Genomic DNA, 11,649 nt, shown 5'->3' on the forward strand with positions numbered 1-11,649 from the left:
ACTGGGCACCACTGGGAAGAGCCAGGCTCCGTCCTTTTTACGCTTCCCTTCAGATATTTATATAAATTGATGAGATCCCCCTGAGCTTCCTTGGCTCCAGGCTGGACAGTCCCAGCTCTCGCAGCCTTTCCTCATATGAAAAGTGCTCCCGTCCCTTCTTCATCCTTGTGGCCCTTCGTTGGACTCTCTGGTACGTCCCTGTCTCTCCTGTACTGGGGAGCCCAGCACTGGGCACAGTGTGCCTGTGTTGGACACAGGATTCCAGTGATGCCTGCAAGCAGCCAACGTACAAATGCAGAGGTGGGGCGGTGCCATCCACGCGATTTCACAAATCCTCATTACACATGGCCATCTGAGCCCAGCCCCTTGTCACCCACTTCATCTTCCAGAAAGGCCTTCAGAGCTGCAGGCAGCCCTTGTGCAAGCACGAGCTTGAGATGGGACGGCTGGTCCAGGACATCAGAGTGGCTTGGCTGACACCAAGGGTCAGCTTGAGTTGGTTGGCCAGCCTTAGCCAGAGTTTTCTCCATGGTGCCCTGGGACAGTAGCAGGACATGGGGACTCCAGCGCAGGGAGTGATGACTCTTCAAGCCCCCTGCTCTCTTTGTGGCCACCAACCGGCCATATAGATCCACAAAGTGCTCCACAGCTTAGACGTAAGCACTGATAACGTGTTGGATCTCCCTGCTAACGCTAACTTTGTATGCCCATGTCCTGCAGATCGCCGAGACCAGCCAGCCTGGGCTGTTCAGGCTGTGGGCGGTGATCGGGAGCGACCTGCACTGCATCAGGCTGAGCATCCCCCGGGTCTTCTACGTCAACCAGCGCGTCCCAAAGCCGGAGGAGGGAGCAGCCTACAGGAAGGTGAGGACCTGACCCTTCTGGAAGGAGAAACAGCCGCTTGCATTGAGATAAGGCGCTTCACCTCCGCTGCAGCAGATATTACAAACATCTGCCTTCCAGGGCCTCGCTCTCCCACTCCACGGACGAACCTCATCCAGTCCCCGGTCCCTCTGCTAACCCCAGCCTGCCCAGAAAGCAGGTTCTCTGTTATGGGAATTTGTAATGTGCATGAGCATAAACCACTCATTTCCTTAGGAGAGAGGAGCACCGGGAGCTGGGCTGGCTCAGACCCCAGCTCCTTGCAGCCCTTAGAAGTGCCCCGGCTCCTGGCAGCGGTGCCTCGTGTTGGGATGTGCCCCGCTAAGCGTGTCCCTTGCCTCCGCAGGTGAACAGGATCCTGCCCCGCTCAAACTTAGTTTACAACCTGTATGAATACTCGGTCCCTGAAGACATGTACCAAGAGCACATCAATGAAATCAACGCGGACCTCTCTGCTCCAGACATCGAGGGAGTGTATGAGACGCAGGTAACTCCTCCGGTGCTCGTTTTTAAGGATTGCTGAGTGGTAGCTCGTTAGTCTTGAGTGCCAGTGGCACAGGAGGGTACCTGGCACTTAAAAATTCAGCAACTTGGTGAGACACCAAAAATCAAAGAGAGTACGGGGGCACAGCAGAGTACCGGGGAATATACCCGCGTTCATACGGGCAGAGATACTGAGTATCAGCATGTGGTTTAAGGCATGTCAAGGAAAGGGGGTTTGGTTTATTTGGAGTTAGGAAACTTTGGGGAAAGAAGGCATTTAAGCAGAAAGGGTGATCTTCTAAACCAAACCAGAACCAGCCTGATGGTGTTTGAACCAGAAAAGATAAGGGGTATTGAGAGTAAAGATGGGGGAAAACCCAACACATGTGGAGTCATACATAGGTCTGGGTGCTCTGTCCTCTAAAACAAGGTTATAAAAGCTTTAGAAAGAAGACTAGGATACAACTTGAAAGCTCAGGAAGAGCAAGAACAACCTAAACAAAGTTCAGTACAAAGCAATCAAGCCAAAATTATATTTACCAGTGCTATTAATGCTGAAAGCCTGAAAATGAAGATGGGAAACTGGGATGCCTGCTTCTAATGAGGACACTGGTTTGTTCAGCATCTCAAAACCTGGTGACAGGAATTTAATCAAGAAGACATTGTAGTGTCAGGACCTGACCTACATGGAAGTGGCAGAGTAGGTTGCACCATTGTAATAGTGGAGCTGTATGTTAAAGAAAGCATAAAGGCATGTGAATTTGCTACTAAAATGCAATGTAGAATTATTATGGATGAACAGTCTTTGCCTAAGTAGGACAAGCTTGGTGTGAGCAGTGGTGCCATTAGCTACAAAATGCTTTGTGAGCTGCAAAAGGCTGCAAGGGCAAAAAGAGCATCATAAAGTTGGGAGACTTCAGCTACTGAAGTTATTGGTATAGCCTGGAAAGTGTTACAGTGGGGCATGATGAAAGAAACCATTTTCAGTCACCTTAAATTTCTGCTTGTAGAAAATTTGGATAAAGGTCCCACAAGGCAAGGCACAACTCTTAGTTTAAGTAAGCAGCACCCAAAACTTATCTGAAATTACTCTGCCAAAGTGACTAGCACGTACGCAAATTCATCATATCTGTAGGAGATCTTCCGGTAGCAAACCTGAGTCCTCTCCACTACCATAGTGTTTAATAAGTGGGACTAGGCAAAATCAAGAAGCAGCTAGCTAAGAGGAAATTAAAATTAGCAACTGAAGTAAAACAGGGGCATGGAGATGTTTTAAAGATATAAAAGGAAGTGAGATGATCAAGGGGTTGCAGCATCTGTCACGCAAGGGGAGGCTGAGCGAGCTGGGACTGTTCAGCCTGGAGGAGAAGAGGCTCGGGGGACCTTCTCCATGGGAGGAGTAAAGGAGAGGAGCCAGGCTCTTCTCAGTGGTGCCCATGGAGAGAACGGGAGGCAGCGGGCACAAACTGAAACATGGGAAATTCTGTGTAAACATCAGAAAAAACTTCTCCTGCAAGGGTGGTCGAGTGGGTTGCCCAGAGGGTTGTGGAGTTTCCATCCTCGGAGATGCAGAGAACCCAGCTGGACGCAGTCCTGGGCAAGGAAAGATCTGTCTTGATCTTTAAACATCTGCAGTGCAATTCTGAGCGTGGTCTCCAAAAGATGTAGCAGGACTAACACAGGAGAATGACGAGGAGGATGTGAGGGAGGGAACGGCTTCCTTGCAGGGATGGGACTTAGGGACACTTCAGCTTGCTAAAGAGATCTGAAAATGGCATGTACTAGGGGTCTATAAAAATCAAAACTGGCATGAGGGAAGCATGACTAGGCAAGGAATGTTTATTGCTTTTCACTGTTCTGGGACTAGGTCCCACAGCAAGTCATTCAGGAGGAGTCTTCTGCGGCGGTGGAGTTTACAGCTGTAGGGTTAATAAAATGGGGAGAATCGGTGGTGGATCTCCCACTGGGCTGATTATCTGGTGGTTCAGATGAAGCCTTTGTCTCGAGGGAGTGCCAAACCACAAGTTGCAGAGCTGCAAGATTGCCCAGATATCACTCCACAAGTCCTCCAAAGTACCTACTGCTGCCCTTGATGGTGGGATCTGGGGCTAGATAGGAACACATGTTCTAGAATTAGGAATACAGGTTCTGTGTCTCCAGCACCAGCAAGGGTGATAATACCAAACTCGTGCCGGAGGCACCTCAGGTATGTCCTACCTGTGGTTTTTAAGCCAGGTTGTTCTAGGTCTGAAACCCCTGAGAGGAGCTTGGTAGCAGAATGTTGTTCCACCACATCTCTCCCCATCATTACAGGTGCCGCTCCTCCTCCGTGCCCTGATCCACCTGGGCTGCGTGTGCATGGTCAGCAGGCAGCTTGTCAGGCACCTGGCGGGGCGAGAGGCCGAAACCTTTGACATCGAGCACCTGGAGATGCGCTCGCTGGCCCAGTTCACTTACCTGGAGCCAGGTGAGGCACCCTGGGAGAGGGGCTCGTGGGGCACCCAGGACCTGGCGCCTGCGGGTACCACTGATGCTCTGTGCTCTGTGTCCCTAGGAAGTATTCGCCACATCTACCTCTACCACAGCTCCCAGGGCAGCAAGGCGCTCTTGGGCCTCTTCATCCCCTCGCAGCGCAAAGCTGCCATCTTTGTGCTGGACAAGGTAAGGTGGGATTTTGGAGGCTGGGGGATGGGGGGTACTGGACATGAGCCGGCAATGTGCGCTCGCAGCGCCAGTCATATCCTGGGCTGCGTCCAAAGCAGCGTGGCCAGCAGGTCGAGGGAGGGGATTCTGCCCCTCTGCTCTGCTCTGGGGATACCCCACCTGCAGCACTGCGTCCAGCTCTGGAGCCCTCAGCATGAGAAAGACACGGACCTGTTGGAGCAGGTCCAGAGGAGGGACACGAAAATGGATCAGAGGGATCACCTCTGCTATGGAGAAAGGCTGAGAGAGTTGGGGTTGTTCAGCCTGGAGAGAAGGTGGCTCTGGGGAGACCTTATTGCAGGGGGCTTATAAGAAAGATGGGGACAGACTTTTTAGCAGGGCCTGTAGCGACAGGACAAGGGGGAATGGCTTTAAAGTAAAAGAGGGTAGATTCAGACTGGATATAAGAAAGACATTTTTTACGCTGAGGGTGGTGAAACACTGGCCCAGACTGCCCAGAGAGGTGGTGGATGCCCCATCCCTGGAAACATTCCAGGTCAGGTTGGACGGGGCTCTGAGCAACCTGATCTAGTGAAAGGTGTCCCTTCCCACGGGACAGAGGGGTTGGACTAGATGGCCTTTAGGGGTCCCTTCCAACCCAAACTATTCTGATTCTATGATGGTGGTCAGGCAGCGGGAGGCTTCTCCATGCATCATGCATCCCTGCTGCATTTCAGCAGGGTTTGGTGGAAGGCATCTTGTGATGCGCGGAGGGGAGAGCCCCCCGGGACCGCACAGCCCGGGGTCCCTCTCCCCCCCAGCTCTGAGCCGGTCCCCCTTGGGCGCAGGTACGCAGCAACCAGATGCCGAATCTCACCGCCCTCTTCTCGGCGGAGCGCAGCGCACTGCTGGAAAAGGCGGGTGAAGAGCTGCTGCCCCCGGACAAGCACACCTTTGAAGTGCGTGCCGAGACTGACCCCAAGGCCGTCTACAGAGCCATCCAGCGGCTGCTGCTGGGCTACAAGGTGAGATGAAGGTGTGAGGAAGGTCCCAACAGGACCTTGTCCATGCAGGCACGTGGGAAGGGGAGGATGCTGTGGAAGGTGCTGATGCACCATTTCCAACACCGCCTGCATGTAGCTGCTGGCCCGAAGGTTAAGGGTAGAAGTGGGTGTTGTTCAAGGGCTTTGTCTTGCTTGGGGTGGCTTGCCTAGGGCAGTGCCAGCAGCGAGGCCACCTCAGTATCTCCCCCCATTCCTGCGTTCAGCTGGAGAGCTGGCTGCATGGAGGTGGGTGCTTCAGGAGTGCTGGGGTGTGCTGTCCCCACCTGGGGGACCTGCTGCGGGGATGGGGCATCTGGCACTGCCAGTTTCCTGCTGAGCAGAGGCGCTCGCTGGAGAGGTGCACCAGGATGTGTCCTCTTCTCCTTCACGCAGGACGAGCGCCGGGGCCCCACGCTGGTCGCTGTGCAATCTAACTGGGACCTGAAACGGCTGGCGAGCGGGATCCCCATCATCGAGGAGTTCCCCTTGGTCCCCATCCGGCTGGTAGATGACATCAGCTACTCGGTCCTGGACTGGCAGCGCCATGCCGCCCGCCGCATGATCCGCCACTACCTCAACCTGGACACCTGCCTCTCCCAGGCTTTCGAGATGAGCAGGTGCCTGGGGCAGCCGCATTCCCCTGGGGCTGCCGTGCCCTTGATGGGACCACGGGAGGCTGTCTCGTCCCTTGAGGGTCCAGGCAGGGGTCCTGGTCTTCTCTGCAGCTGTGCTCACCCCGATTACTGTTCACCTCTCTTGCCCCAGGTACTACCACATCCCCATTGGGAACCTCCCCGATGACATCTCCACCTTTGGCTCTGACCTGTTCTTCTCGCGCCACCTCCGTCGTCACAACCACTTGCTGTGGCTCTCGCCCACGGCCCGCCCAGACCTGGGGGGTAAGGAAGCTGATGACAACCGCCTAGTCATGGAGTTTGATGAGAGAGCCTCCGTGGAGATAAACAACCCCGGCTGCTACTCCACAGGTGAGGAGGGAGTAGGGTGGTAGCGCTGAGTGGGGGCAGAGCTGGATCCTGCTCTGCAAGCCCTATAGAGGGATGGATGTGGTCTCCAAAGAGTCTCTGTGGTGACAGTAGTCACCAGCAGCTTTGGCGTTTCAGCAGCGATCTGGGCAAGGTGCATGCAAGGGGCATGTCCTGGGGCAGGGAGGTCTCACCTGCAATGTGTGCAGGCATCCGAACACAGATTCTTTCCCAGTTCATGGCCACCAACAGCAGCACTCAGAAGGCTACCTGCAATGTGTCAGCCCAAGGACAGACTAGCACAGGTCTTTCTCAGAGGCAGAAGCAGCTTGAGTGGTAGTCAGTTCTTCTGAGCTCCTCTGCTGCAGCTTCCAGAAAAAATATGGTGGTCCCCAGAGGGTTGGTAGGTCCAAGTCTTGTTGGAAGACAAGTGCCGGTCAAGACAGTCATGCCTGTGAAAGCATCTCCCCACTCGGTGCGGCAACACCTATAGATCACCCTTATAACTGTGAAAAGCACTTCTGGCAGAGGGGCAGGGAGGATGTCCTTGTCGGTCCTTTGCCCTGCCTGCCTGCTGAGAGGTTGTGTTTGCTGTTAGTTTGTCTGGAGCTGGACATCCAGAGCCTGGCTGTAAACACGGTGTTGCAGTCCCACCACATAAACGACATGGAAGGAGGCTCCAGCATGAGCATCAGCTTTGACGTGATTCAGCAGGCGTCCCTAGAAGACATGGTGACAGGGAACCAGGCTGCCAACATCCCGGCCAGCTATGACGAAACTGCCCTCTGCTCCAACACTTTCAGGTATGGCTCTAGGAGCCAGCAGGAGGTAGAGTATCTGGTCTCCATCCTGGCAGGTCCCCTCAGGGGTCCTGCTTCTCATTCCCTCCTGGCTTTAGCCTTTCCCGGACTTGTGCCAGCAATGGGGCTTGTGGCGTGCTCTAAATATAAATTCAGGTCTCGAGGGCAGGGCAGGCATCTTCTCCAACAGACTTTTGAAGATCCTGGGCTCAGAACTGCCTGGTGGCTCAGCCAGCAGATATATGGGGATGCTGGTGAAGACTTTGCCCTTTCCTGTATCTCCTTTCTTCATGCTCCACCAGGTTATAGAGGCACATATTTACACTGGCTTATGTGCCAAGGGCTCACAGGTCTCTGCTCTGGCAGAGTCCCCGCTCTGAATCCTCCAGCGTATCCAAAAACACGTCCTTGTCTGGAAGGGGGAAGGGGTCGCTCATGGCTGGTGGGGTGACGCTGGTCTCTGCTCCCTGGCAGGATCCTGAAGAGCATGGTGGTGAGCTGGGTGAAGGAGATCATGCAGTATCACAATGTCTACGCAGACAACCAGGTCATTCACTTTTACCGCTGGCTCCGCTCTCCTTCCTCGCTGCTCTACGACCCGGCACTGCACCGCACACTCCACAACATGATGAAGAAGCTTTTCCTGCAGTAAGTGAGACCTGGAGTGTGCCAGGCTTGTGAACGGGGAAGGGACAGGTATGGCGTTAGTGACCAGGACGCTGTTGGCACCCACAGTCACTCTTCTCTGCCACAGCCTCCAGAGAGGTGGGCAGTAGGTTGGACCTCCCGTACTGTTTGGGTGAGCTCCTTTGCGTGGCATTGCTGACTTGCTTGACTCCTGACTGTGCTGGATCAGCACATCCTCCACGGGTTGCATCTGCTCCTCGGGCTTTGCCTTCCTGCCCACTGACTCCCGCTCCTTGTGCCCTGCCTGCAGGCTGGTGGCTGAGTTCAAGCGTCTGGGCTCCTCGGTGGTTTACGCCAACTTCAACCGGATTATTCTGTGCACCAAGAAGCGGCGCATCGAGGACGCCATCAGCTACATGGAGTACATCATCAACAGGTGGGGTGCGCTTGCCAAGCCGGGCCTGGAGATGAGGCTCCCGGATGATGGAGCCGAGGCAGGGCTCGGGGCCAGGAAGGAGGATGCTGATTTTTTGCCTTTTGATGGGCCTCAGCACTGAATTTCATTCTTTTTTGGCAAAGCTACTGAAGGGACGAGGCTGCCCAGTTCTCTTGCTGTCATGCCTGGAGTAGGGATCTGTCCCTTAGCTGTCCTCTATAGGTAATATTCCAAGAATACTCATAGGATTCAATCCAGAAGAGACCTTCAGGAGAACTTGAGGTGCCCAGCACTTCGTCCCCTGGCTGGCTCTCAGCATCCCAGCCATGGTACAGGCACCTCAACACAAGCATAGGAAGCCAAGACTCCTTGGGCATGGCTTCCCCTGGCATCCCTGCCCGTGGTTGGATGGGAGAGGGGAACCCCCTCTCTCCTTGCCAGCACCACCACGGTGTCCCACGGAGAAGGGTCTGAACTAGGGATGATGCCAACGCTGTGGGTGACTGCAGTCTCTTCCCTCCAGCATCCACTCCAAGGAGATCTTCCACTCTCTGACCATCTCCTTCTCCCGCTGCTGGGAGTTCCTGCTCTGGATGGATCCAGCAAATTATGGAGGTATCAAGGGAAAAGTGGATTCTCGCGTCCACTATGGGGAGGTAAGAGATGGGAAGCGCTCAGTCTCCCAGGAGCAGGGTGCTGGGGCTTGAGCTGAGCGGGGAGGCATTGGCTGGGCACGAGGAACCACTGTGATATTGCTGGCTTCTCCAGAAGGACACCAGCAAGAGGCAAGTGTTGGAGGAGGAGGACAGTGAGGAAGAGGAGGATGAGGCAGCGGGGGAAGAAGAGGAGGAGGAAGGGGAGCCGAACGTGGAGGAGCTGCTGGAGAACAGCTGGAACATCGCGCAGTTCCTGCCCCAGGCTGCCTCCTGCCAGAGCTACTTCCTGATGATCGTGTCGGGTGAGCTGTCCCAGGGAGGGGACGAGGTTGCTTGTGCCTCCCGGGTGCCAGGGAGAGCCTGCAGTGGGGCGGCTGCTGGCGCGGGCTGGAGCTGGAGCCTTGCCCATGTCTCCCCAGCCTACATTGTGGCCGTGTACCACAGCATGAAGGAGGAGCTGCGGCGCAACGCCCCTGGGAGCACCCCCATCAAGAGGAGGAGCACCAGCCAGGTGTCCCAGGAGGCGCTGGGGGAGATGGGGGCCATGCCCGGTGAGTGCCGAGCCACAGGGCAGCCCTGGCACAGGCAGAGCGCCACCCACCTTGCTGTCCCCATATGCCACCCTATGGCTCAAGTGCTCTCTGCTCCGTCTCTCTAGGCATGATCACCTTCTCACAGGATTACGTGGCCAATGAGCTCACCCAGAGCTTCTTCACCATCACGCAGAAGATCCAGAAGAAGATGGCTGGTTCTCGTAATGCCACTGAGCCTTCAGACATGTTCCCGGTGCTGCCTGGCTCCTACTTGCCACTCAACAACCCAGCTCTGGAGTTCATCAAATACGTTTGCAAGGTCAGCAGGGTGGGCCAGGCCCCTTTTCTGAAGGTTTGCAGTCAGGGCTCAAATTCTGGTCCTTGTCAACGGCTCAGATTTGCCACAGCTTTCCTCCAGGAGTGATCTACAACCAGTTTGTCTTGCCCTGCATCCATATGAGGTCACGAGGATATGAGCTGTCCTAGTGAGGACACTCTCTTCTTCCCTGCTGGTAGGCTCACCTAGCTCTTATCCTTGCAGGTCCTCTCCCTGGATGCCAACATAACCAACCAGGTGAACAAACTACGCCGGGACCTGCTGCGCCTCATCGAGGTGGGCGAGTTCTCAGAAGAAGCTCAGTTTCGGGACCCTTGCCGCTCCTACGTGCTCCCTGAAGTCATCTGCAGGAACTGCAACTTCTGCAGAGACCTGGACCTCTGCAAGGACCCTGCCCTTTCCCAGGTGCAGCCTCTTTCCTGGGGACACCAGAGGCCCCAGCATGGCAATGCTGGAGGCTGGTCAATCACATTACCAATCTTCTCTCTCAACCCCTTTGCTCTGCAGCTCTGCTTGCTGCCGGTGATCAACCTCACCTAAAGGCCCTTTTCTGTTCACCTCCTTTTCTAGCTGCTTGTGACAGGTCTGAGCATCCGTTGGCTTTGGCTGATGCTCCGTCCTCTCCAGAAGCCAGTTACACCATCCCAGTGCTTGGGACTCCTGATGCTCCCCTGCCTCCTCTTTGCCCCTAGGATGGGTCGGTGCTGCCCAGCTGGGTCTGCTCCAACTGCCAGGCGCAGTATGACTCTGATGCCATCGAAACAGCACTGGTGGAAGCCCTGCAGAAGAAGCTGATGGCCTTCGTGCTGCAGGACCTGGTGAGTGTGGGGATCCCCTGCTCTGCCCATCCCCCTGGCTGGCTGAGGCCGGACACGTTCACTCTGCCCCTGGCAGAGGTGCTTGGCCTCATCTCCTGGCCCACCTAAAACTCCTTGGCCTCCAGGTGTGCAAGAAGTGTCATGGCGTGAAGGAGACACACATGCCCGTGTACTGCAGCTGTGCTGGAGACTTCACCCTCACCATCTCCTCCCAGGTACGCCTGCACCCTCCTGCCTAGCCCAGCCCCATGCCAGCAGCTCCTAAAGGGACAGCAAGGAGCCCTGCGGTGCCCTGTTCTTCCTCTGCCTCTTCTCTAACTGCTTGTCCCCTGGGACCTGCTGTGCTGCCTTCTGCCACACCAGCCCTACCTGGCCACCCCCCTGGAGCCCCCCCCACTGCCCAGGGGTGCTGGGCAGCCTCCTTCCCTCCCTGCTCCCTTCTCCTCAGACCTTCATGGAGCACGTCAACATCTTCCAGAACATCGCCCGGCACTATAGCATGGCCTACCTGCTGGAAACCATCGAATGGCTGCTGCGCACCAACCCCCAGCTCCAGCAATGAGGTGGTGGGCTGCTCCTCCTGCCTGCACCGTGCCGGTCGGGGCACCAGGGCTGTGCTCTCACATCCACAGGAGAGTGGTCATGGATCCCCTTGGCCATGAGCTGGACCCTAGAGAAGCTGCGCACCCCTCCTGCGGTGAGGGAGGGAAGGCAGGAGCTGTGCCAGGGACTGGGCTGTTCTGCCCCCAGCTGCCTGGCATGGGGGTCTGTGGGCACCAGGGGCTGGAGCTGCGCTCCAGAGGTCTGTGCTGGCCCCTAGGTGTGGTTTTAATGTTGAATTTCTATAAATAAATGGATTGTAGAAGGCAGGTGTAGTTTTTGGGGAGGGGGGAACAGGGGCTGTGACCCACAGCTCCCAGCATGGGGCATGCCTGCAGCTGGGGGGATTGAGCTGTGTCCTTGCTGGGCAGGAAGGACCAAGGACCTGTCCCCATCTGCTCCCTGCCTGCTTGGGGGCAGGAAAGCTGCAGCCTGGCAGTGCCCCCCGGCTGCCCCCCTCCAGCTCCAGGGGAAGGGGCTGCCAGCACCGGAGGGGCAGCACTGGCCGCTAATGCGACAGCGGCTCCCTGCCATCGAGTGTGCATCTGGCTGCAGCCTGTGCTTCGGTACACGCTTCTGGCCTGGCTCTGCCTCCTGCTCCTGCCCTCCTGGGGGGAAAGATGCCCCAGGGCTGCAGCCAGAGACCCTCCTGTGCTTCCTGGGGGCTTGGCTCTGCTCTCGGGACGATGACAAGGTGCAGTCAGGGGTGACCTCCTCTTGCAGTAGCACTGCCCTCTGGGGGGGGCAATGCCACCCAAACCAAGGCAGGGGAGCCCAGCAGCATGCTCTTGCCTATCCCAGCAGGCCC

The 11,649-nt window shown here is 56.2% G+C and overlaps 1 protein-coding gene across 1 annotated transcript in view; it reads left to right on the top strand.

The window, feature by feature from the left end:
- Positions 1 to 11,100, top strand: part of POLE (DNA polymerase epsilon, catalytic subunit) — a 30,045-nt gene extending 18,945 nt beyond the window's left edge. Inside the window, exons 31-48 of the mRNA XM_076353171.1 lie at positions 721 to 864; positions 1,229 to 1,369; positions 3,679 to 3,832; positions 3,920 to 4,026; positions 4,857 to 5,033; positions 5,445 to 5,668; positions 5,817 to 6,037; positions 6,633 to 6,837; positions 7,309 to 7,482; positions 7,772 to 7,897; positions 8,421 to 8,553; positions 8,666 to 8,855; positions 8,973 to 9,104; positions 9,212 to 9,405; positions 9,628 to 9,828; positions 10,116 to 10,241; positions 10,367 to 10,456; positions 10,690 to 11,100. Coding sequence (XP_076209286.1) covers positions 721 to 864; positions 1,229 to 1,369; positions 3,679 to 3,832; positions 3,920 to 4,026; positions 4,857 to 5,033; positions 5,445 to 5,668; positions 5,817 to 6,037; positions 6,633 to 6,837; positions 7,309 to 7,482; positions 7,772 to 7,897; positions 8,421 to 8,553; positions 8,666 to 8,855; positions 8,973 to 9,104; positions 9,212 to 9,405; positions 9,628 to 9,828; positions 10,116 to 10,241; positions 10,367 to 10,456; positions 10,690 to 10,803 — 2,853 coding nt within the window. The 3' untranslated portion in view covers positions 10,804 to 11,100. The remainder of the gene's footprint in view (positions 1 to 720; positions 865 to 1,228; positions 1,370 to 3,678; positions 3,833 to 3,919; positions 4,027 to 4,856; positions 5,034 to 5,444; positions 5,669 to 5,816; positions 6,038 to 6,632; positions 6,838 to 7,308; positions 7,483 to 7,771; positions 7,898 to 8,420; positions 8,554 to 8,665; positions 8,856 to 8,972; positions 9,105 to 9,211; positions 9,406 to 9,627; positions 9,829 to 10,115; positions 10,242 to 10,366; positions 10,457 to 10,689) is intronic.
- Positions 11,101 to 11,649: the final 549 nt, after the last annotated feature.

This window comes from Aptenodytes patagonicus, chromosome 15 (genome assembly GCF_965638725.1).
Source record: "Aptenodytes patagonicus chromosome 15, bAptPat1.pri.cur, whole genome shotgun sequence".
Lineage (NCBI taxonomy): Eukaryota > Metazoa > Chordata > Aves > Sphenisciformes > Spheniscidae > Aptenodytes > Aptenodytes patagonicus.